Source organism: Podarcis tiliguerta (assembly GCF_965153285.1).
Source record: "Podarcis tiliguerta genome assembly, chromosome: 7".
Taxonomy (NCBI): Eukaryota; Metazoa; Chordata; class Lepidosauria; order Squamata; family Lacertidae; genus Podarcis; species Podarcis tiliguerta.
In genome coordinates, this window is record NC_139540.1 from 13,554,865 (window position 1) to 13,580,065 (window position 25,201).

A 25,201-nucleotide genomic window follows, 5' to 3' on the forward strand; every position below is an offset into this window, starting at 1 on the left:
CAACAATTTAAGAAGGGTATTAAAAAGCTTTGTGTGCAGAGGAAGGCAACCAAGATGAGGAGACCAAAGGGTTGGAAACCAAGTCTTATTTGGGTTGGGTGTTGGGTATAGAATCATAGAATCATAGAGTTGGAAGAGACCACAAGGGCCATCGAGTCCAACCCCCTGCCAAGCAGGAAACACCATCAGAGCACTCCTGACATATGGTTGTCAAGCCTCTGCTTAAAGACCTCCAAAGAAGGAGACTCCACCACACTCCTTGGCAGCAAATTCCACTGTCAAACAGCTCTTACTGTCAGGAAGTTCTTCCTAATGTTTAGGTGGAATCTTCTTTCTTGTAGTTTGGATCCATTGCTCCGTGTCCGCTTCTCTGGAGTAGCAGAAAACAACCTTTCTCCCTCCTCTATGTGACATCCTTTTATATATTTGAACATGGCTATCATATCACCCCTTAACCTCCTCTTCTCCAGGCTAAACATGCCCAGCTCCCTTAGCCGTTCCTCATTAGGCATCGTTTCCAGGCCTTTGACCATTTTGGTTGCCCTCCTCTGGACACGTTCCAGTTTGTCAGTGTCCTTCTTGAACTGTGGTACCTCTGGAGCAAGCTTTTCTCCTGCTCCAGAGGCTAGGACTCTGAACCAATGGCTCCCAAGTTCTAAGTCAGGAGATTCCAACTGAACATCAGGAAGAACTTATTGATAGTAAGAGCTGTTCAACAGTGGAAGGGAGGTTGTGGACTCTCCTTCTCTGGAGGTTTTTAAGCAGAGGTTGGACGGCCATCTGTCATGGCTGCTTTAGCTGAGATGCCAGCATTGCCGGGGGTTGGGGTGAAAGACATTTGGGGTCCCTTCCAGCTTTTAAGATTCTGTGAACTCTGTTTAGGCCCTGTGTTTGTGTGTGTATATGTATCTGTAAGGGAGGCACATAAAAAACTTTGTTCAATGAAGGTAACCAGATAGACAGGAAATCTGAGGATGACTGAATGAATTGCTGTTTTGTTTGGATGCTATGTTCTAAGAGGTGGGGTAGAGGCTGGGAGGGAAGTGTCTCGCGACTTGCATACTTCATTGGCATTGCAAAATCATCAAGAGTTGACAGATCTCTTGCTGAGCCTAGAGCTTTCTTGGACCAGTTTCATGGACACCTAAATGTGATTGGTCTTTGACAAAATGGTGTCTGTTTTAATAGGTCCCCGGGCTGGCGTCTCTTGGGAAGTGTGGAGTGATGCAAATTGCCCCAGAGCACTCTATAAGTGGTTTACAAAAAGAAAGAAACAATAAAATTATTAGTCTAAAAAAACCCAGGGGAAAACAAGTATTAAAAGCATTCAGCAGTACTAAAGGTAAGCTAAAATAGGCTAAAAAAATATCAAAAATGCAATTTGGCATTCTGCATGTTTTGGTAGGCTGTGAGGCAGTGTGGTGTAGTGGTTAGAGTGTCAGACTAGGACCTGGGAGACCAGGGTTCCAATCCCCACTCAGTCATGAAGCTCATTGGGTGACCTTGGAGTCAGTCACCATCTCTTGGCCTATAGCCTACCTCACAGGGTTCTTGTGAGGATAAAACGTGGAGGTGGTAAAGGGTCCATTCTACCTTGCCCTCCTTGGAAGAAAGGTGCGAGGTAAATGAAATAATAAAAATATAATAATGGTGGCAGGGAGTTTTGAATTGTGGGTGCTGCCTGTCACACTAAAAGAGAGATTTATTCCCCCCCCCTCTTTTTTTTGGAGAATAATATTTATTACTTTTCCAACAATTTAAACACTACAAAAGAAAAAAAAGAAAAAAAGAACAATGCAATACAATACAAAAACACTACATAACACTAACACATTAAACTAACAAAACCAAACAAAAACAGTTTAAAACACCTCAAACAATGAGAGATTTATTTTTTTTAAGTGCAGAATGAGTGTTAAACCATGCCAGTTCCGCAGATCAAAGTTGTCTGGGCAAGGCAATCTTTCCAATTAACTGGTTGATAATCCCATACAGGCCTCTTCCTTTACCTAGAAGACTGTGCTAAGGGTCCTTTCCGTGTGGTTTTCAAACTTGGAGTTGACATTCTCACCAGTAGACTAATGGTTTGTGAACTTTATTAGTGCAAAGGTGACAACAGCACAGCTTCAGCTAGCCAAAATTAAATTAAATATTGGGACACTCTGCTGCTGGGGCAGTTCGTGCAGTCACAGCGAGTACCAGAAAGCAGCGTCTGGGTGCTCTTGACGAAACGAGCACATTTAATTCCGACTTTAAATGACATGTCTGTACAGGACAGTGTTCAGCTGCTGCACCCCATCAGTGCAGAGATCTCGGCTTGCGCAGTACAAATTTCCCCTCTCTTCCTTCCCCACCCTGTGCGTATCCCACGCCCTCCGCAAATCTGCTCCAGGGGGTTGGGAGAACCCCTAAAAACAGAGGGGGCACATGGCGTGAGGAGAAGGGAAGAGTTTTCCATTGCATAAGTGGGAAATGCTTGCGCCGATGGAATGAGAGACTTGGTGCTACGTTGAAACGCACCTATGATACAGTGGTACCTCGGGTTAAGTACATAATTCGTTCCAGAGGTCTGTACTTAATCTGAAACTGTTCTTAACCTGAAGCACAACTTTAGCTAATGGGGCCTCCTGCTGCTGCCGCGCCGCCGGAGCACGATTTCTGTTCTCATCCTGGAGCAAAGTTCTTAACCTGAAGCACTATTTCTGGGTTAGCGGAGTAGCCCTGCACTTGAGTGCATGCATGAGAGCATTTGAACGATGATATATCTCTGCTTCACAAGCTGGGATTTGAATGAGTCTTTTGCCTGAACTCACACGGCTGCCTTTGTGCCAGTCAGCAAGCCAACCAGGAAGTCTTCATGTAACTCTAGTTCCTGTTCCATCCAAACCAGGAAGCTATGGTTAGCAGGCTTTGCAAGAAGCCAGGGTAGTGTTCCTAAGCCGTTCATCTATTTTTGCAGTTCAGTTCTCTTTCGTCCAAAGTTTACAGAAGACTTCCTGGCGGATTTGCCCCTTCGCGTAAAGGTGCCAAAGACTGGTTCATACCTCTGCTTATTAAGCAGGGAGCGGATAATCTGCGTGTATGATGCTGCCGCAATGGTGGGCAATGTGCGGCCCTCTGCATAAGTTTACGCGGCCCTTGGCTTCTTTGGCCCCACCCATTTTGGATCCTGGCCCTGCCCTCGACTGGCTTCAACCTTGGCCTGCGGTTAGCTGAGGCTGTGCAGGCCTGGATCGGTTTGGGGGCCTGGGGAATCACCCCATGTAGGCTGCCTTGGGTTTCATGATGGAAGAAAGGAAATGAATAAAGCAAAATAGCTGCGGCCTTCAACAAATTACCCTCGAGGGAAGGTAGCCCTCAACCGAAAATCTCCCCCCTGTTCTGAACTATATAGCCAATGTTATGAAAATCTTGGCCTATACAAATGGACTGAAACCACTGTATTGCCCTTTGTATGTACAGTGGTACCTCTGGTTGTGAACGGGATCCGTTCCGGAGCCCCATTTGCATCCCGAACAGAACGCAAGACGCGCCATCGCATCTGTGCGTGCGCGGGTCGCGTTTCGCCGCTTCTGCACATGCGCGTGACGTCATTTTGCATGTCTGCGCATGTGCGAGTGGCGAAACCCGGAAGTAACCCTTTCCGGTACTTCCGGGTCGTCGCGGGACGCAACCTGAAGAAATGTAACATGAAGCAAACGTAACATGAGGTATTTGAGCGCTCTCGTGGAAAATTCCATGGCTGAAATGATTCCTGTTAATCAGTAACTGTTATTTATGTTGTTGAGAAATCGGCTACTTTTCCATTCCAGCCAGTTAAGAGTTTTTTATGCTGCTTGGAAGTTTTTATTAAAAAAAAAACTGCCATCACCTGGTGCGATGTGGGCCGCCAATGGCGACTTATATCTCCCATTTGACCAACCTGAATCAACGCAGGGCGCAGTGTTAGAAATTAGCCAGGTGCCAGGCGCGTTTTGCTACTAACGTGGGTGCAGTTGCAGCTACGTGGAGATGTCTGGGTGCAGGGTTGGCGACCGCAGTTTAAAAACCTCCGCCTTAGTAAAGGTAAAGGGACCCCTGACCATTAGGTCCAGTCGTGACCGACTCTGGGGTTGCGGCGCTCATCTCGCTTTATTGGCCGAGGGAGCCAGCATACAGCTGCCTTAGTCCATAGTTAATACCATTTCCATTTCCGCTGTGTGTGTTTCTCCTCCGTTCATACTGGGACCAGTGAATTGTTGTAAGAGCAAGCGACAGTTTAGCAGTGCGGTTGGGATCATAGAATCGCGGAATTGTAGCGTTGGAAGGGAACCCAAGGGTCATCTAGTCCAACCCCCTGGCGAATAGACATTCCGTCGTGGCGAATGTAAACCTAGGTTTAAGGTGCCACTTGGCACCTAGCTTATACATGCTAGCGAGACTGAATGTCCTACGGGGAGATCGTAGAAAAGACAAAACGGTATCTGAATTTTGCTGAGTGATTTTATTGCACCAAACCTTACTGGAATTGTGTCTGTATGCCAATAAGGGTTCGAGAATGGAGAATACTGCCATCACCATAGTTGAACCTTAAAGTCTTTGTGTGAGCACAGAGCTTGTTTTCACTAAGCACCTTGCGTCATTATGAGAAATGGTGTGTTTTTTAAAGGATTGCTTAGCTCGCAAACCAGCCCTAGGTTTGAATCAGAACCAGCATGGGGCTGTTGGTTTACTCTCTCCTGCTTTCCATTCCCAAGGGCTCTGAGGAATTTACATTGCAAAAGTTCTGAAGACCTCACTGAGGTTCCTGTCTGATGCCAAATGGGCAATGGCACTTTGTTTTCATTGCAACTCTGCACTTTCCCTTGTTGACAGCTGCATTGAGCTTTTGCGGGGAGGAGCGGGTTATAAAAGTTTTAAATAAATGCATGGTTAAGAAGTGTGGCTGAGCTTGTAGCTTCTGCCACACCCAGTTAGCTTTTTACAAAGCTTTTAAAAAATCTGATCAAATTGAAGGTATTTCATTCTGCATTTTTGTTTTCTCTCTTCCAGGGAAGCTATCCAGTTTGGGAAGATTTCATAAACAAAGCTGGGAAGTTGCAGTCTCAGCTTAGGTAAGCTAAACCCTCATTCCTCTCTTTCTGTCAGGGTTGCTCCTTTAATCTACTAAAATGTCTGCACTTCAAATAAGCTTGGACTTGGAGCGCAGATGCTTTGCTGGCTCTCTGCAAATGATAGTATGCAAAGTATACCGAGAAGGCCCTCTGCCTGGTTCCCTGTAACTTGGCTTCTCGTAGCGAAGGAACCGCCAGAAGGTCCTCGGAGCTGGACCTCAGTGTCCGGGCAGAATTATGGAGGTGGAGACGCTCCTTCAGGTATACAGGACCGAGGCCGTTTAGGGCTTTAAAGCTCAGCACCAACACTTTGAATTGTGCTCGGAAATGTACTGGGAGCCAGTGTAGTTCTTTCAAGACCGGTGTTATATGGTCTCCTCCCCATTTGCAGAGCAAATTCCCCTTGTCTCGTTCCATAGTTTGGAATCAAACCTTCAGTGCCGTGGACCATGACTCCCGCATGAATGAAAATTTGAACCCTTGGTTTGATGTAAATAAGGAAGCGATAGTTACTCTGGAAGTTTGTGTTAACCATGGTAAATATTGTGCACAAGAGAGAGGAACCTGCGGCTCTCCAGGGGGTGTTGGACTCCAACTCCCATCAGCCCCAACCGGCATGGCCAATGGTCTGGGAAGATGGGAGTTGGAGTCCCAGCAACATTTGTAGGACCACGGCTTCCCCAGCCCTGATGTACAATTTTGAACCGTGGGCACAGGCAAAGTGAAAGGAGAGTTCGTCTGAGATCGTAAATGGGGAAGTAACATCCATTCCCATGGCTAGCTTTATGATTTGCAAACGGTTGTTTCCAGAGAACCAGTGTGAAGTCTGCAATGTGCACATAGCACTTGTTAGATTCTTTTCAATATTCTAGAGTCACTGTGCACGGCCCTCCCTGTGCCACAGCAAATGCTCTCCGAAATACAGATGTCATCTGGGTGTGGTCTTTTCAGAAACCCAGTCCTCCCATTGTCTGTTAGTATAATTTGGAGGAAATGTCAAGCAGACATTTCACTCTTCTTACTGGCAGGTACTAAGAGTGAGTAGCATATTCCTCTTATTCTGCCTTGAGGATGCACTTCCTTCCTCCAGTGGCTTTGCTTCAGGCCCCACCCTGGATCTGGATTTTGCATTTTTGATCTGGATATGATTTTTTTATTATTATTTTTTGCAAATCCTCATCTAGACATAGCCTGCTTGGAAGAGAGGAAATCGAAAGCATTTTGCGGAGACGGTGCAGGTAGACCCCGCAAATTGGTGCTTGCATTCTGTTTGCAAGTTGGTGCAGCAGTTCAGGTTTAGCAAAGCTGTCCTTATTTACATGCAAATTTGTTGAAGTTTCCACAGGGAGAAACAGTGTTGTTCTGTTCTGTTCTTGTTCGATACAGGAAGCTTAGATTGGGCAGTTTATCTTTGACAATAAAATTACTCAGGAGATTGACTTTCTACTTGCCTGTGTCTCTGCAAAGTTGGGAGTTGCGGTTAGCCTAAGAATCGGCCAAATTCTGTTTATTTAACAAGTGAATAACAATCTGGTTTGTCTTGTTTTCTGCTTCGCGGTTGTTGATAATGCCTAAATAACCAGAAATGAGTATGCTAAATCTAGAGGGTATTTGGTTAACTGACTTCATTCCGCACATCTCACTTAGCCTTTCTTGAAGCAGAAGGATAGCGTTGACATTCATTTTTCTCTCTTTCCCTTTGTTAAGGGCTCCCAGCTCTGTACGGTTCATACCTATACTATTGATCAGCTGCTGGAGGAGAAGATGGGGAGGGGGCTGCAGTTTCCTTGCAGCTGAGCTGCACTCTGTCCTTTTATACCCTTGTTTCTTCGGCAGTGTGCCTTGAACGGTGGATGGAAGCCTTCCCCACGAGAGCAACTTGCTTGGCATTCCGAGTCCTCTCTTGCTGTGAACCATTTTCCCTACAGCAGGTCTTGGCTAACGATTTCTCGATTCTCCAGTGGCTGCAAACGGAGGGGGATTTTATGTGCGTCTTGAAAGTCTTCAGCTGACCTATGAAACGCTGTGCATCTTAACCTTTCTATGTGGCTGTTTAGTGCCCAGGAGTGCTGGTGGTCTGAGGCTGTAACTTTGCTTTTAGTAGTAAATAAGAGATTTTTCATCCCTGCGATTCTGCTGCTGCGCAAAGTGATTTTGGAAGGAGGGAGGGGGTGTTTTTGCAGGGGAGAAACAGCAGGCAGGGCAGGGGGTGCTTAACCCTTGGTCGTCGCTCCTGCTGCTTTCCCTTTTGCAACACCTCTCATTGGCTGCGTTTTGTCTTTAGGGTGGGATGTGTTTGCATGCTCTGGGGGGAAATGGTGTGTGCATACGTGCGGAAGGGGCAGAAATTGCAACAGAAAACTCCTGGCTAGAGAAGACCCTTCCCTTCTGCAGGTTGGTTCTCCATTGCAGATGTCAAGGCCTCTACACCATTAACTGATGTTGGCAAGCATGGGGTTGCCTGCCACAGACAGGTTCCATCTTGAAGAATTCTTCATTTTGAACCTGTGTTTAGTTCATTTCTCTCCTGCTGCTGTGCCCTTGTTTTTAGTTTCTCCCCAAAGTCATGTCCCAGATTCCTTTTTAAAATTTAAATCTGAATATGCAATTAATTTAGAGAAGGAAGCACTTCAGCACAAGTTTTTGAGGTGAGCAGGGTCCTTAAGACCTACTTATTCATGAAGTGCCGGCTATATTTAGGAAGCCCGGATTTACATTTTGTTTCTTGCTGAGAGTAAGAATCTGGGGACCTGCTGCTACTGGATGCATGCTTGGAAAAGGGAATAAAAAGGCCATTGTGTTTGCAAGCCAAGGCAGCTTCCTAGGAGTTTTGTGTGGAAGGAATGCTTGGCCAAGCTACATCATCCTCAGACTTCTGTGATGAATCTGTACATCTTAAGACCGAAAGTGATGGGGGGGTGTGACTGTTTGAATGCTCCTCCAGCTGTTGTCCCTGGGCATTGAACTATCATGTCAGGCTAGAACATTCTCCCCAGGCTAGTTATGAGAGCCAGTGTGGTGTAGTGGTTAAGAGCGGTAGTCTCGTAATCTGGGGAACCGGGTTCGCGTCTCCGCTCCTTCACATGCAGCTGCTGGGTGACCTTGGGCCAGTCACACTTCTCTGAAGTCTCTCAGCCCCACTCACCTCACAGAGTGTGTGTTGTGGGGGAGGAAGGGAAAGGAGAATGTTAGCCACTTTGAGACTCCTTAAAGGGAGTGAAAGGGGGGATATCAAATCCAAACTCCTCCTCCTCTTCTTCTTCTTCTTCTTCTTCTTCTTCTTCTTATATAACGAGGGAGTCATATTTTTTGAGCAGGCTTCCTCAACCTCTGCCCTCCAGATGTTTTTGGCCTACAACTCCCATGATCCCTAGCTAGCAGGACCAGTGGTCAGGGATGATGGGAATTGTAGTCTCAAAAAACATCTGGAGGGCCGAGGTTGAGGAAGCCTGTTTTTGAGGGTTATCTTACCTGAATTTTGAAGTGGTCCAGCCCAGCAACAGATGTATCCTTGTGTGATACTGCTGATTGTGTTTTTTTGGTTAGAAGAACCACTGATACGACATGCCCTTTAAAAAAAAAAAAAAGCAGGGAGGAGAGGAAGCCGAACTCTCTTCCCCCTTCCATTTTTGAGTTGGAACATCCAAAGCTAAGCCTGCATTATTTTCCCTCTTGAGGTGCACATGGTCTCCGAATGCAAACAAGCGCACATCAGCTTCTTAGAATTGTACAGTTGGAAGGGACACCCAGGGTCATCTAGTCCAACCCCCTGAAATGCAGGAACGGAGAAACTGTGCAGGCCGTCCAGTGTCAGGTGATCTAGGGTGGACTCAAGCTATACTTGTGCTCTTACTCTCCAAATACGAAATGGTGCCCTTCTAGAGATGTGGAGGGGTGGGGAATCCATAGGAAAAAATGGGAGAAAAGGACCCTCAGAAATATTTTCCCCACAGGCCTTCACATCTCTCGTACCCGCCTCCTCCTGCAAATTAATATGAGTGCAATAAAGCAGGAAGTTTCCCAGTGCAAGCAGAATTGAAGGCTTGTGCATTTCTTCCAGCAGGGCTTGCAATGGAGAATGACCTGGCAGGTGGCATTGCATGGGCTAGAATGCTCTGGCATTCCATGTTGATGCGCCCAGATTCACCTGCATGAAGCAGCTGTTGCCCCTTGCCCCATGGTTGGGCCACCTCCTGGGATACTCTAAATGTAAAGTGGAGGCCCTATAAGCTTTGGAATACCTGAAGCTGCTCTATAGGGACACGGGTGGCGCTGTGGGTTAAACCACAGAGCCTAGGACTTGCCGATCACAAGGTCGGCGGTTTGAATCCCCGTGACGGGGTGACCTCCCGTTGCTCGGTCCCTGCTCCTGCCAACCTAGCAATTCGAAAGCACGTCAAAGTGCAAGTAGATAAATAGGTACCGCTCCGGCGGGAAGGTAAAGGGCGTTTCCATGCACTACTCTGGTTCATCAGAAGCAGCTTAGTCATGCTGGCCACATGACCCAGAAGCTGTACACTGGCTCCCTTGGCCAATAAAGCGAGATGAGCGCTGCAACCCCAGAGTCGGTCATGACTGGACCTAGTGGTCAGGGGTTCCTTTACCTTTACCTGAAGCCGCTCTGCAGTGTGAGCAAACAGATCTGTCCCTGCCAGGGATTTGTGCCAGGCTCCTAGGCTCCTGAAGGGCTGGTCTGCTCCCTGTCTGTACCCAGCACTGTGCCGCTGGTTTGCCTGACGTGAGACTAGTGGGCTTTTGCATACATTTTGCTAGATACCGCTTCACCTGTGGTGTGAGAGATAAGCCAGCATTGATCAAACGAGTACTGGGCCCATTGTGCAAGAGTCTGGTCAGAATGCTGCCCTTTCCTGTTGTTACATTGCTTAATGCACAGCACTCAGCTTGTTCTTTTTATCCTCAGAAGAGATCTACGAGGTCTAAGCCTTATCCTCAAAGGCTGTTTTTTCCAGCTTTGCTAGACTGACCATTTATTTCTGGGAGTAGTAGTGTCAATAGCCTTCCTTTCTGTTTTAAGAGACAGAAACTTGCTCCGTAACTTTGCGCCTGGAACATCCATAGATGGCCGAGAAGCAGGTGCTGGAGATAGCATAGTAATTTCGCCTTTAGGTCAGGAATTTATGAACCAACAGCATTGGGAGAGGATCGCGTTGAGTCTTCAGGGTACAGCTTAAAGCAGTGCCTAGCCATTGCGGTGCCTCCTGCACAATGTTGAACTACAGTTCCCAGCACCATGCTGACTGATGGGAGTTGGAGTCAGGCAACATCTGGAGGGCACAGGTTGGCTATCTATGGCTCCAAGTATCATTTACAGTAACCCCTTCCCTGCACCATTTAAAAGCTTGAGAATTGTTTCTCTCCCTCTGTGTATTAAAGCACACATTCAAACATGATAAAATATGGTTTAGTTGTCAAACATGCCACTCAAATCCAGTAATTGCTTGGATTTGTAATTCTGTGTTCCTTCTCTCTTCTGTCCAACGACTGTTTCATACTCCACATGAGTTTTTTAATTCAAGTGTAGACTTGGCTGGAAGTTGGGCTGATGTCGCTGCAAAACTCACATGATTCTTGCATTCATGCCAAGATTTTAGGTGCTCCTCTTCTTAGATGTACACCTCCCAAAAACTAGCATGTGCAGAGGATGCTGTTGATAATAGTTCTTCACTGCATATCGGAATAATTATTTACCTTCCTTCATTCTTCAGAGCAGAAACGTTGAACCTTTAGCCCTCTAGATTTGTTCTTGGATTCCGAACTCTCCACCAGCTCCTGACAAGATGGGATGATGGGAGACTGCCTTTCCAGATGAACTACATATCCCATCATCCCTGCCCATTGGCTGTGCTGGCTGGGATGAATAGGAGATGTAGTTCAGCAACAGATTAGAAGGTTTAGAGGTCCTCCCTCTCTCCTTTAGAAGCACCACGTGTCTTTTTGTTGTTGTTCAAGTAAACGCTGTAAGAAAATAGGAGAAAAGCAAGTTTTCTGTGGTGCCATCAAAAGCAAGAAAGTGATTTAGGGTACAGTCATACCTCATGTTACGTTTTTTTCAGGTTGCGTCCCGTGGTGACCTGGAAGTACCGGAAAGGGTTACTTCCGGTTTTCGCTGCTCGCACATGTGCAATAGTGCTATATCGCGCTTGGCGCATGCGCACAAATCACGCTGCGCACCTGCGCAGATATGCCACTTCAGGTTGCAGGCTTTTCATGTTGCGAACGGGCCTCCGGAACGGATCCTGTTCACAACCAGAGGTACCACTGTGAGCTGTGAGAGTCCTTTTTGTATTTTGTACGAGCTCAAATGAGGAGGTGGTTGTTGTTTTTCTTTTCTGTTTGCAATGCTAATGCATTTTCCTTCTCGGTGCGCAGAGTTCTAAATAAGCTGTGTCTTGCGGTTTCTAACATCACATTATCTGCCTTGTATTTTAGGACAACGGTGGTAGCAGCAGCGGCGTTCTTAGATGCCTTTCAGAAAGTGGCCGACATGGCGACCAACACCCGTGGTAAGCAGATGTTTCTCTTAACAGCCTTTGCTAACCTGATGCCCTCCAAATGTTTTCGGCTATGGCTAGTGGGCGCCAGATTGTCAAAGGAAGTTTGGCGAAGGCTGAGTGGGATTTTATTCTGTTGAGCAAAATATTATGTGATTTTAACATTAGCAGGCTCTCTCTCTCTCTCTCTCTCTCTCTCTCTGAAACCCTGCCAACAGCCAAATCTGTTAGACATCTGTGAAATAGTCCCCCCTTCCCTCGAAAGTGTGAATATGTACTACATGAGCAGAAATAATAAATAAATAAAATTAATAGACGGCTTGGAAAAAAGCCGAAAAGCCAGAAACCTGTCATTGAAGTTTGACTGGTGTAAATAACAGGCACGCTGCTGTATTTCGCCATCTGAACGGTATCTCGGTCCAAAATGAAAAGAGTGGGTTAGATTATTATTTTTTCTTAAAAAGGTGGATTTACTGAAATATATTGGAGCGTGTTATGAGAGCTGAATGCAAATGTGTTTCGCAGCTTTGCGAGGTAAGTCTGCGGTTCATTTTACTCAGCTATGCTGCTCACGACCACCTGAAAGGAGGAGTAAAATACTGTTTCCAGTTTACAAAGACTTCCGTGCCCAGAGCTAATTACTTACTCACCATAGACGAGCAGCTTCTTAGGAGCCTGGTGTTTTTGGCAGTCTCACACTTGGAAGCCGGAGCCAATTCTGTATAGTTTGGCAAAGGTGACAGTCTTCCAGGGACCTTTCCTTTCCAGTTTGCCGTCTTTACTTATACTGTGAGGCTTCTGCTGTGTATGTATTCTTCATTTGCTCCAGAGGAATATATCTTGGCTCTGTTAGAATCATGGAATTGATAGCCCAGTCTGTGGAGGAAGAGACTCTTAATCACAAGGTCATGGGTTCGAGCACCACATTGGGCAAAAGATATTCCTGCATTGCAGGGGGTAGGTAGGCGTAGATGGCCCTCACGGTCCTTTCCAACTCTGAGTCTTGTATTCGAAAGGTCTAGTTCAATCTCCTGCAGTGCTGCGTGGATTTTCATCATCATTTGATTACGCCAGTGTCTGTTTCCTGCTTTTCAGTGGGTAGGTAATATCCCCAATTTAGGGTGCCTGGCGCCCAAGAAGGCCACTTGGGAAAAATGATAGATTCCGCATCCCCTGCGTTAAGCGTCTAAAAAAAAATGTATGTGTCAGCCATGCGTAATTATTGGCAACGCAACTTTCTGCTATTCTAATATTCCTAACTAAGTGACATGTGTGGCTGTGGCTGCAAAAGTGTGTAAAAAAATAAATTTATTTCGCCCACCACAATACCTCAAGGAGTAGGGCCCTTCCTGATGTTATTGGACTACAACTCCCATCATCCCTGACCATTTCCCATTCTGGCTGGGACCGATCCAACAGCATCTGGAACGCTGCGGGTTAGCAACCCCTGTCTCAAAGCTATGGGTGATATTGCAGCTCCATGCCTCCAGAGGTGGGAAGGGGACGTTGCGATGTCCAAAGGCATTTCGTGGTGATCAAAGCGGTGGTTGCCGGTGCTGCCTTAATGTCGCATCTTGGTGGGGCCGTCAGAAGAAGGGGCTGGAGGTGGAGGAGAGGTAGACGGGCCTCGCAGCTTGCTCTCTTGCGCATGTTTCTGCCTCATGGTGTGTCCTGAGCCGTCAAGTTTAGCAAGGCCCCCTGGAGTACCTGGGCAAAGTAAGTAAAGGTAAAGGTACCCCTGCCCGTACAGGCCAGTCTTGACAGACTCTAGGGTTGTGCGCCCATCTCACTCAAGAGGCCAGGGGCCAGCGCTGTCCGGAGACACTTCCGTGTCACGTGGCCAGTGTGACATCGCTGCTCTGGCGAGCCAGAGCCGCACACGGAAATGCCGTTTACCTTCCCGCTAGTAAGCGGTCCCTATTTATCTACTTGCACCCGGGAGTGCTTTCGAACTGCTAGGTTGGCAGGCGCTGGGACCAAACAACGGGAGCGCACCCCACCGCGGGGATTCGAACCGCCGACCTTTCGATCGGCAAGCCCTAGGCGCTGAGGCTTTTACCAACAGCGCCACCTGCGTCCCCTGGGCAAAGTAGCCCCTGCCAAATCATGCCTCAGGTTTGCAATCGTGGCCTGACACTTTGTACTTTTCTGCTTGCGTTTGGGAACAATATCCGCTGGACAGTGTTTTGGTGCTTTGCTGTAGAGTAATCCCAACAGATTCAGTGCATGTATTCCAAAGCTGGTGGCTTGGGACCAGGCATAGGCAAACTCGGCCCTCCAGACGTTTTGGGACTACAGCTCCCATCACCCCTGACCACTGGTTGTGTTAGCTGGGGATGATGGGAGCTGTAGTCCCAAAACATCTGGAGGGCCGAGTTTGCCTATGCCTGCTTTAGACTTCCTACTACATTACCTGTTTCCCCACCTTAACTTGTAAGATGCCCTCTTGCCAAAAGGTGCCCTTTAGAGATTTGGCAGGCATCTCTCCCTCCACCCCCGAGAGCCAGTGTGGTGTAGTGGTTAAGAGCGGTAGACTCGTAATCTGGGGAACCGGGTTCGCGTCTCTGCTCCTCCACATGCAGCTGCTGGGTGACCTTGGGCCAGTCACACTTCTCTGAAGTCTCTCAGCCCCACTCACCTCACAGAGTGTTTGTTGTGGGGGAGGAAGGGAAAGGAGAATGTTAACCACTTTGAGACTCCTTTGGGTAGTGATAAAGCGGGATATCAAATCCAAACTCTTCTTCATCTTCTACGCTGCCCCCAAACAAACCAGACTGGGGAAGGGAGTCCAGGCACACTCCTAAATCAAAATACAAAAGCATATTCTGGGCAAACCCTCAAAATGCAAAGCTTCTGGTTTATTGTCGTCTTCAAAATACTGGTTTCTAAGAAGCAGCCTTTGCTGCTGTGTTGTTCTCGGAATAAACTTAACACCTGCGGGGGAGGAAGAGGGGCGAGAATCCTTGAATTAGGCCTTCATTTAGCCTCTGCACAAAATGGGTGAAATACGCCCTTCTTGTGATCTGAAAAGGCCCCATTTGGCGCTGCGACTTGCTTTCAAAGTCTAGCGAACGCTGGGTAAAAATAGAGCAATTAATTAAGAGCCGAGTTATTTAATACTGCTCTAATGGTTGAGCCAGCTGTTCGGTTGTAGCGCTGATGAGGAGAACTGCTATTTTAAAAGCATGTAGTACCGCACAGCCAATGTTCACGTGCAGCAGAATTGTGTGATGCGGATGGGGGTTTGTGTATGCATGTTTGTGTGCGCTGCAGGTGAAAGGATTCCATATTGGAATGTTTTCCAACACACAAAATAAATAACTTTCTACTTGCGGAAGAGTAGCTCATCTGAAAAGCAGCTAGCTTAGAATCTTTCTCTACGATACGCTAGCTCAAGGGCAGCCAACACAGTGCCTTCCAGATGTTTCAAAGTATAAATCTCATGAGCCCCATCCAGCATGGCCAAGGGTTCAATGCTAATTGTAGCCTACAACATCTGCAGGGCACCATATTGGTTTCCCTTGTACTAAGCTGGTTGATATTTGTGGAGAAGCACCCTGGTGTATAGGGGAGTAGCTGGAAAAACACCCAAATCTGCCAACTACTTTGGTTTAAGTTGATAGTAGATAGGTCAGGCATCCCCAAACTTGGCCCTCCAGATGCTATGGGACTACAATTCCCATCATCCCTGACCACCGGTCCTGTTAGCTAGGGATGATGGGAGTTGTAGTCCCAAAACATCTGGAGGGCTGAGTTTGGGGGTGCTTGACACAGGCAGACGCGGCTATAAAGCCTGGGACACAAATTTTCACGGCCCTCTAGTGCCTATGGTGACTCATTTACCGGAAATAATGTATTTAGCATTAATTCTGGAAGCGTGAACTCAATTTTGGCCAAACTTAAGCCTCTGGGAGAATTGAGTGTACTCTTTTAACTACTTCACATCTCAGTGGAACCATAACTTTGAATAATGCCTCCTGATAGCTCTGAGCTCCGGCTGTTAGTGTGTGTCTGATTTCACATGTCTGTGGAATGTCTCTGGTGAATCCCTCACTCAGAAAGGATTGCTTCACATGCACACGCTGAGAGTTCCTATCGGAAGTGACTACCTTCTAGGAATATACGCCATCCCTCCATGAAGGTAGCTGGGCTCCGTGATTCTCTGCACATTGGTGTCTTGCTGGGTGCAAATTGCTTCCCTGAAGCGGTTCTTAGCATGAGGTTGCAATAGCGCTAAGGTGATGAGGATGCCCTGAGTGGACAGAGGCCACATGCTGCTTTTATTTCAAACTGATTCCCAATTTACCCAGCACATACATCTGCCTTAAGGCAGGGCTATTCCCCAGGTTTCATGCTCTGCATGCGTGTGGGAACGTTCTGCCTTAACGTATGCGTTGCTCCTATTTGCCTCCCTTCCCATTCTTGCGTGGCATCTCAAAGGAAAATGCAACGGTCCAGCATGTGTATCATAGGAGCCTAGGAAGCCGCCTTATACAGAGTGAAACCTCTAGTCCATTTGGGTCAGTATTACCTGCACAGACTGGCAGCGGCTCTTCCAAGATTTTAGATGGGATCTTCTCTAGCAGGAGATATTGGGGACCATCTTCAAGCAGAGCGGATACCTTACCACTCTTCTGTGGCCCTTCCAGGGGGGAAGAGGAAATGCGCAGGTGTGTGCGCATGTACGGCTGTGTTAAAAGTGTTTCGTAGCGCAACACAAAATGCTGACTCGTGTGCCTAATTGCAGAAAAGGAAGGGGGGCTGGCTTTCTTTTTAAATAATTTTTAACAGACCTAATGGAAAACTGCCTGGTTAAAATGTTTTTTAAAGCTGAATGCTGCCTCGCAGCATTATTGTTTCCGGGAAGTTTGCAATCTATTTTAAGGCCTGGCCATTCTAGCTGAGGGAAGCATTTTATCCCTGTCAGTCCGCAGCAGCCCTCGTCAGCCTCCTTTTTATCAGTGCTCACTTTGCAGGAAGAAAACTGCTTCGTGTATAATACTTCCATGTACACATACTGTATTATTAAAAAGGTAACACGCCTAAATGGAAAGCTATAGAGTTACTTTCAGTGTCCTGTGGCCTTGTCTACTCTTGCCTTTCCCTCCTGCCCTCTTCAAAGTACATACAGTATTAGTATGAAGCAGAATGCTCCTATTCAACAGGAATTATAAGCTTTATCTTGTTGCCGCTTCAACATTTAACCAAAACAGAGACTGTCTTAGATAAACGGAAGCCTGTTGAGTTCCTTGGTCAACATGTGACTTGCTTTGTGTGCGTATATCAGCTACAGCTTTGTGAAATGATGAGTGTTTGGAAGATTTCATCCCTCCCAGTTCTACAATCCACTGATTCTGTGATTTATTTCTTGATTTATTGACTGCCTTTTAGAACACAGTTGCCCCTCCAAGGTGGTGTACGAGTCGTCATAAAAATTCAGCGATCCTCCTCATTAAACATAATGCAATCTTCAATTAAAACCACATTAATCATCTTTAAAATAGAGCAGCAGCGAGGTTGCATTTTGCTTTGGGCGCCTTGCGTTCCCCCAGTCTGCCCTATATGCTTGCCTTGTTCTTACATCACTACCTGAAAGACATTGTTTGTCTTTAAAATAAGAAATTATGGAATTGTTGGGCAGAATCCCATCTAGTGCTGAGACAGTTGTCCTTCCAGCACAAGGTTCTCTGCTTGTGCAGTGGAACATTCTCCCCTCGCACGCCCCCTAAATTTGTTCTTGGGGTTCCCTCAAACCTCTGGAATAGATTTTGGGAAGATATGGGGCACACGTAATGAAGTGGGAGGGCAAACTTGCGCTGACAGGACATGTTAGTACAGGGGTAGGCAAACTAAGGCCCGGGGCCGGATGCGGCCCAGTTGCCTTCTAAATCCATAGAATCATAGAATCATAGAGTTGGAAGAGACCACCAGGGCCATCAAGTCCAACCCCCTGCCAAGCAGGAAACGCCATCAGAGCACTCCTGACATATGGTTGTCAAGCCTCTGCTTAAAGACCTCCAAAGAAGGAGACTCCACCACACTCCTTGGCAGCAAATTCCACTGTCGAACAGCTCTTACTGTCAGGAAGTTCTTCCTAATGTTTAGGTGGAATCTTCTTTCTTGTAGTTTGTATCCATTGCTCCGTGTCCGCTTCTCTGGAGCAGCAGAAAACAACCTTTCTCCCTCCTCTATGTGACATCCTTTTATATATTTGAACATGGCTATCATATCACCCCTTAACCTCCTCTTCTCCAGGCTAAACATGCCCAGCTCCCTTAGCTGTTCCTCATAAGGCGTCGTTTCCAGGCCTTTGACCATTTTGGTTGCCCTCCTCTGGGGCAGTAGAAAGTGAATACATTTTGATGGCTTAATTGCAATGCTCATTTATTGCATTGAATAGTTGTACCCCTGCCCTGGGAGCCTAGGATGAAGGGGTGGGTAAGAAATGTATGTAATTATTATTATTTTTTAAAAAAATGTTTTGCACATCTTTTTTAAAGAAGGGCTGCATGCAGGAGGTGGTGATGCTTTATCCCCTGCAGTTGGTGCAATGCTTTGCTTCCATGTGTTCTGCATTCTAATTCCTCATTGTCTTAAAGGGGGTCCTGTACCACTGAATTTAAGAAGACCTGATAAAATTGTCTTCCCTCCCCTCCAAATAAAGGGGAGAGATATCATGTTGACTCATTGTTTGGGAGCTCCTGAGATAAAGTTGGCGTTCTTTCAACGGACTGCATTAAACATTCATAGGGGAGCCTGAGAAGAGTATTAAATAGCATTGCCTCTTCTGTATGCTTCCTCTCCCCCTTCTTTCTTGCATTTTCAGGTATCTAAATTTAGGAGATATATAGAATTATAATTTGAGAGCTGCTGCTTACCCTGGAGCAAACAATTGATCTTCAAAGTACAATTGTTAACGAACCTTTCAACACCCCCTTTAGTCTTTTGATATTTTTTTTCATTTCCTCTTTTCTATTGAAGTAGGTCTTTAACCCCCCCCTCCTTTTTATATGTGTGCCGCTGATTGATAAGCATAGAATTAGAATGGGCCTTAATCACACAGTGAATCACAAAGCACAATGCAGTCACCAGGGGATGAGTAAGTGGGCTTCCTTCTTGTTGACAAGCCCTGCAAGAAGCTCTTCTCCTTCTTGCCTACAACCACCCTTGAATCCTTTAGCACAGTGGTGTCCAAACCTTTTTCAAAGAGGGCCAGATTTAATGAAGTGAAGGGCCGTGAAGGCCGACCAAAGGGCCAGCCAAAGTTGTCAACCTTTTCTTGGGATTGAAGTTGAGGGTTTTCTTGGGATTTTACACCAGGAAATAAACTGCCACAGGGGCCAAATTAGGCCCCCGAAACAGACTTTAGACATGCCTGCTTTAGCAGATGTCAGGCTTTGAACCAGGCATAGGTCAAAGGCCCAGGAGATGTAAACAAGATGCAGTGATTGCCATCAACTTCATTGGCTTTCAAAGAGGATCAGAGGAGGACTATCAATTGGTACTAGTCACGGTGGCTGCATTCTGTGCCTCTGAAGACCAGTTGCTGGAAACCACAGGAGGAGAGAATTGTTGGTGAGCTCATGTCTCGCTTGCAGGCTTCCCACAGGCATCTGGTTGGCATTGTTTGAAATTAACAACCAAGTGAAGATGTCCTGGGCACCAGGATGGTGCCTGACACCTCCACCATCTGATGGTGCATGCCTGAGAATCACTGGATCTTGACTGTTTTCACAGATTTAATACCCCATCCTGTTAAAATTTTATCAGTTATATTTTATCTGCACAATCAGAATGATGTTCTGGAACCAAATGGCTTTTTCTGTGCAGGAGCAGTGGCCATTAAGAAAAAGAGCTCGGAATAGGTCAGTATATATGTGGACTGTTCATGGATCTTATTTAAGTTCTCAAAGTTCTTAACCTAGGTCAAGATCATCATCTGAACTAGCCAGATGTTAAACGGCGAATCAGTCAAAGTCAGCCCATCATTTGTAAAATAAGACTTCAGTCTTGCTCAAAAATGGCGACTAGACATTCCGTTTTGGCGACTGCAACCTTGATTTAAGGAGCTTTTTGGCACCTAGCTTATACTGTATATCTTGAGTTTCCAACATGGCTGGTTGGGAACAGGATCCTGGACTAGGTGGGCCACTGGCTTGATCCAGAAATGTTCTTCGGTGTTCTCTCTTCTGCAGGCATTTGAAGGCCAAACTCTGTATCACTGCCAGGATACAGTGTGCTTCTGAATCTTGTGGAAACGAAGAGCTATTGCACTCATGCCTTGCATATGGGCTTCCTATAATTGTGGGGAATTTTGATTTTGGACCTCAGTTATGCCCTTACAAAGAGTGACCATGGAACAGCCCCATAAATGTGTTAGCAGAGACTTTATCCTTTCTGTGCACCTTGGCTTGCCCTGTCGTATGGCAAGTGAGCACCTGAGAATTGTAGGGGAAGAACCTTAGCTGCAGCCCTCTTCTTCTGCCTCAGGAGAAAACAATTTGTCCAAGCGAATACTTGAGGCCCATAATAAATTGGATGGGTACGAGGTGGCAGGTGAATCTTTAGGGCTGGGCTGAGTCTCTGGGCTTCAGTTGCCTATCCCTACAAGGCCAAAGTGAAGCCTTTGATCGGGATTGACCAACTTAGCAACTGGGAAAGTCTCCTACGCTTAGCCCTATGACAGTTATGGTTCTCGTAGTCACTCCTGTGTCATGGTGTCATGCATCTCCTGTGTGACTGCTTACTAATAACTGGAATACTGAAATAGATTTTAAAAATGCATATCGCTGAAGTGGGAGGAATTGTTATTGTTCTGGAGTGTTGCTGTTTAATCCAGAGCTGAGTTGCTTATAACCTGCAGCCTGCTTTTGTGGTTTGTCAATCCTCTCCCCCAGTTTCATTTTGTGGTGGTGTTTTTACAGCCGTGTTTGCTTATTCCCTTTTAAATTAGAATTCTCTACAGAGCGGAGAAAGCTTAAGAATGGAAGGAAACTGGGGCGTTTTATTTTAAACCGAGACTCTCAGGGAAAACTGAGAAACTGAATTCTGGTATATTTATATCTTCTTGGCTAAGAGATGGCAGTGTTGTGTGTATTAAACATAATTAGCGTGGGAAGAGGCAACTGACAAAGGCACAGGCCTATACTTTCTCAATGATGCTTGTGTTGTGTTGTGTTTTGCTTAAGAATTAATATAGTTCCAATGGGAATTAATACAGTTCCAATTACTGCTGCTGTGGAGTCCTTTTTCTGTGGAGGTATTTCTAGCTTGATAGATAGAATTGCTATGGCAACCAACATGGCTGCCGTGGTGCATGGGCCTTGTAAAATACTGTATGTAGGCTGCTCATGGTCGTCTTTTGCCTTTGTCTTGTACATACATTTTGTGGAAAGGAACTATTACGTTGCTCAGGAAACTGAAGTTCTGTGTTCAGATTACGGGAAAGAGGAAGTCAGATGAATTTGTTGTTGTGGGAATGCGCTAGTCTGAAACGCATATAGAGGAACCTGCCTTCAGCCAGGTGAGACCATTGGTTCATCTAGCAGCACATTCATATGGTGATGGGGCCAGATGCCTTAACACCAGTGATCAGGTGGTTGGCACATCTGGCAAAGGGCAGATGGATGCAGCTTGGGGAAAACAGCCCAATTAAGCCCCCGGGTTGGAGGTTCCCCACAGTTGATGTATGTAATGTGTTATCCAGGGTAGAGGTCCTTGATCGCAACGGCTCAAAAAAGGTCACTGTTATTGCAGTTCATTTTCCGGAATGGTGTCTAGTGTTTGGGCTCAAGCTTCTCTCATTTGGAGTAGAATGTGTGAAGAATTGAAAATGGTTGTCACTTTCTGCTTGCACCCAATACCTGGTAATTGCATTAGGTAATTGCTTTTTCGGTGTCTGGTAAAGGCCCTAAAGCTTCCAGAACCTTTCCACGGGCAGATATTTAAAAAAACACGTATGTGGCTGCCTTCATTGACAGTTTGTAAGGCTTCTCAGCTAGGCTAATTTCCCGGTTCCATAAAACTAGCTGTATCAAGGGATGAAAATGGACGTTCACAGGGGGGAGTGGTTAGATTAGACTTTTTTTGAAAGTATGAAATTGCTACTTATTTCAAACATTTACTCTTTTCATTTTAGAAGATGGGGTGAGGGGGGACTGTAATGGTGAAATCTTTATCATCGGAGCTCTTTCTTGTTAGAAAGCAGGGCATCCTCAAGCCTATTTTCAGTGTTGATTATTTTTTTCCTGTTAGAAGCCAGGTAATTGATGCTATGGCAACGGCAGTGGAGGAACCAAAACATCAGAGGGTTTACTTTTCACGAATCTGACGCGCTGGGTAGCAACCGTTTCCAAAGACACACGTCGTCTGCTATTTATTGATAGCCATCAATCAATATTTGTTCTGATTTACTTCATTTCCCACAAGGCGTGGGGGAGAAGAGGAATGAAAAAGTCTTAGGGGGGTATAGTAGGCACCCCGGAATTGGTCCTACAACATCCTTCCCCAACGCGGTGCCCTCCACATGTTGTTAGACCACAATACCCATCATGTCTGACGGTTGGGCTTTCTGGCTGGTGAATCCAATGACATCTGGAGGGCTTTTGGCTAGAGTAGGGCAGGCATAGGCAAACTCCGGTCTTCCAGATGTTTGGGACTACAATTCCTATCACCTCTAGCTAACAGGACCGGTGGTCAGGGATGATGGGAATTGTAGCCCCAAACATCTGGAGGGCCGGAGTTTGCCTATGCCTGGAGTAGAGTGTCATTTCAAGATTGGGAGTATTATGGGACTCTCAAGCTGTTCGAGGGGGCAGCATCCAGGTTGGCTTCCAGGAGAAGGAGCTTGGGAGGTGAACAAAACCAGGGGAGTAGGAGTATTTGCAGGGGGACAACGACTTGGGAAGATGATCAGGGTGGCAGATTGGTAAGGGGAGCACATCCCAAGTGGAAGCAGTAGCAATTTAGAGGCAAGTAATATTGAGAAATAGTGGGAAAAGCCACAAAGGTAGCTTGGTGGGGAACGGGCTGAAGTTGGGTAGGAGGATTCTGTTGGGGGGGGGGGGAAGAGACTTGCTGTGGCTTCTGCTGAGCACATTGGGTGCTTAGGAGTTGTTTTGGACATTAAGTGATGTGGTGTGAAACAGGAAGCACAACCGTGGTTGCCGCCTCCTTCGTGGTTGCCGCCTCCTTCGTTGCCCCTCTACTATCTGAAATGGAATTTAGCATCTCCTCCTACCTGCGGGAGATTTGCAGGCAAAAAAAGCTCTGCAGTTGGGTCTCAATAGAATACCTGCTCTGTTCTCTTCCCATTGTTGCTTTCCTCCTCCTTTATCAGCACCTTTTAAAAATTTAATAATGCGCTGAATGTGTGCCTTTGTATTCGTTTTCCCATTCACCGTAGGCATCTTTCTAATTTTATCTGCTGAATTTGTGTGTGTGTGTGTGTGTGTGAGAGAGAGAGAGAGAGAGAGAGAGAGAGAGAGGCAGCTTTGATTTGCTTTTGGCAGAAAATCATCCCATCTTCTTCACAATCACATCTCCAGGCATTCTTCTTTTCCCTCCCCCTCCTCTCTTTCTTGCACCCTGCATCAGGTTTGTTGTTGTGGTGAGCAAGGATGCAGGACTGTACATTCAGCATTGTTTTAGAGGGGAAGTGAAATCCCTGAGCCCACAATTCCGTGAGGCTGAAGGCGGCATGTTGAGGCAACCTGCAGAGATTTACTATTGAAAGACAGCAAAGGGCACAACAAAAAAGAAGCGCAGTGGAGTCTTAATTCGGTTTTTAAAATGTGGGGGGAATTTTTTTTTGCCCTGGTGGGTCAGATTTTGTGTAATAAAGCAAAATGGTTCACTTCAGCACAGATTCTTGATTTATCCTTTGGTTTGCAGAGTAAAGGTACTAGGATTTAATTTGACAGGCAAAACCCACTGAGGTGGGTGGAGGGGAACGAGAGCGAGGCAGAGGCAAGGTCAAGGACGCAGACAGCCATGAGATTATAATGACTTTTGGGGACCTCACTTGCACATCAAAACAGAGCTCTGTTTAATCCTTAAACACAATGGCCGGTGGCGTTTTTGCGTTCCTGCTTAGGCATTTCCCTCCTCTTGTGATGGAGTTTTCCTCCCAGAGAGGTCCCTGAGCTGCACGATCTGATATTCCAATTATCCCTGGAGGCTGAAGCTCTTCTGTGTTGCCTCTCTGAACACATTGCAGAAGTGTTTTCTGGCTCATTAGCGCAGCTCTCACTCCTGCATGCAAGGCCAGAGGTTTTTTTTTATCGTTGTGGAGCAGTTTAGTCAGGGTTGTCACAATACCCCTTAGTGTTGTACATTTTGTTCGACTGTTTTATGTGCTCTAGCTGTGACGGTAAGTCAACTCCATTTTTCCGTTCAGCGGAATCTATGATGCATGTTCAAAAGAAGTTTGGGCCTCACTTCTTCCATATTTTTTTTTAAGCGGATGGTTGTCATGTCTCTATAAATCAATTTCCAAATGCCAATGTTGGTTAATGAAATGGTTAATTAATGGTTAATGGAAAATGGTTAATGGAAAAGACTCTGTTCCCAAGAACTGAGGGAGGTAAGCAAATGCCATTATTTCTGCTGTTCCACACAACACCCTGATAAGATAGGTGAGTATTGTTGGGATCTTCAAATATCTTTAGATATCTGAAGGGCTGTCACATGGATGATGGAGCAAGCTTATAGGTAGGGCCTGAACCAGATGACGAGAAAGGAGATTTTGACTAAACATTAAGAACTTTCTGACAGTAAGAGCTGTTTGACTGTGGGACGGTCTCCCTCTGAAGGTGGTGAATTCTCCTTCATTGGAGGTTTTTAAGCAGAGGTTGGGTGTAGGGTAGGGCATTATAATGGTACCTCGGGTTAAGTACTTAATTTGTTCTGGAGGTCCGTTTTTAACCTGAAACTGTTCTTAACCTGAAGCACCACTTTAGCTAATGGGGCCTCCCGCTGCTGCCGCGCCACCGGAGCATGATTTCTGTTTTCATCCTGAAGCAAAGTTCTTAACCCGAGGTACTATTTCTGGGTTAGCGGAGTCTGTAACCTGAAGCGTATGTAACCTGAAGTGTATGTAACCCGAGGTACCACTGTACCTGGTTTTCAACATTGTGATGGATCAGCAGCTGAATATCACAATATGCTGATATATCACGATGTTTGGAATGTATCTCGGCTTCTTCTTCCTCTCCATCGTAGCGAAGGAAGAGGTTGCCAAGATACATCGACCAGCCCTACAGCTGAGGAAGCCCCCATACTGTCCTGGCTCGTGTGAGCTGGAAGGGGGCCCAGGGGCTTCCTCAAAGGGGCTTCTGGGCGAGCGCCTGCTGGCCTGCGCCTTTGCCGTCTATAGGTAATTTGAGCTGGGAATACATCACGGTTCCCTAGCCACCATGATTTATTGCCAGCTCAAAATGTCCGAAATCAGTATCCTGATCTGAACGCCATACCGGTTTCAGACGATTTACCAATATATCAGCCAGCTCTAGTTGATGTCAATTTTTTCAGGAATTCTTTTGCTATGATTCTTGCACCGCAGAGGGTTGGACCAGATGGACCTTGGCTTCCCTTCCA

The 25,201-nt window shown here is 46.3% G+C and overlaps 1 protein-coding gene and 1 long non-coding RNA gene across 17 annotated transcripts in view; one reads left to right on the top strand and one right to left on the bottom strand.

Moving 5' to 3' along the window:
• The window catches only part of MTSS1 (MTSS I-BAR domain containing 1), a 155,416-nt gene that overhangs the window by 16,646 nt on the left and 113,569 nt on the right, over positions 1-25,201 (top strand). For all 16 annotated transcript variants that reach the window (XM_083450539.1, XM_083450530.1, XM_083450536.1 and 13 more), the window contains exons 2-3: positions 5,032-5,093; positions 11,544-11,617. In XM_083450539.1, coding sequence (XP_083306665.1) covers positions 5,032-5,093; positions 11,544-11,617 — 136 coding nt within the window. The remainder of the gene's footprint in view (positions 1-5,031; positions 5,094-11,543; positions 11,618-25,201) is intronic.
• LOC310682246 overlaps positions 1,719-25,201 on the bottom strand; it is a 244,324-nt gene continuing 220,841 nt past the window's right edge. Inside the window, exon 2 of the long non-coding RNA XR_014513807.1 lies at positions 1,719-1,871. This is a non-coding gene — a long non-coding RNA (uncharacterized lncRNA). The remainder of the gene's footprint in view (positions 1,872-25,201) is intronic.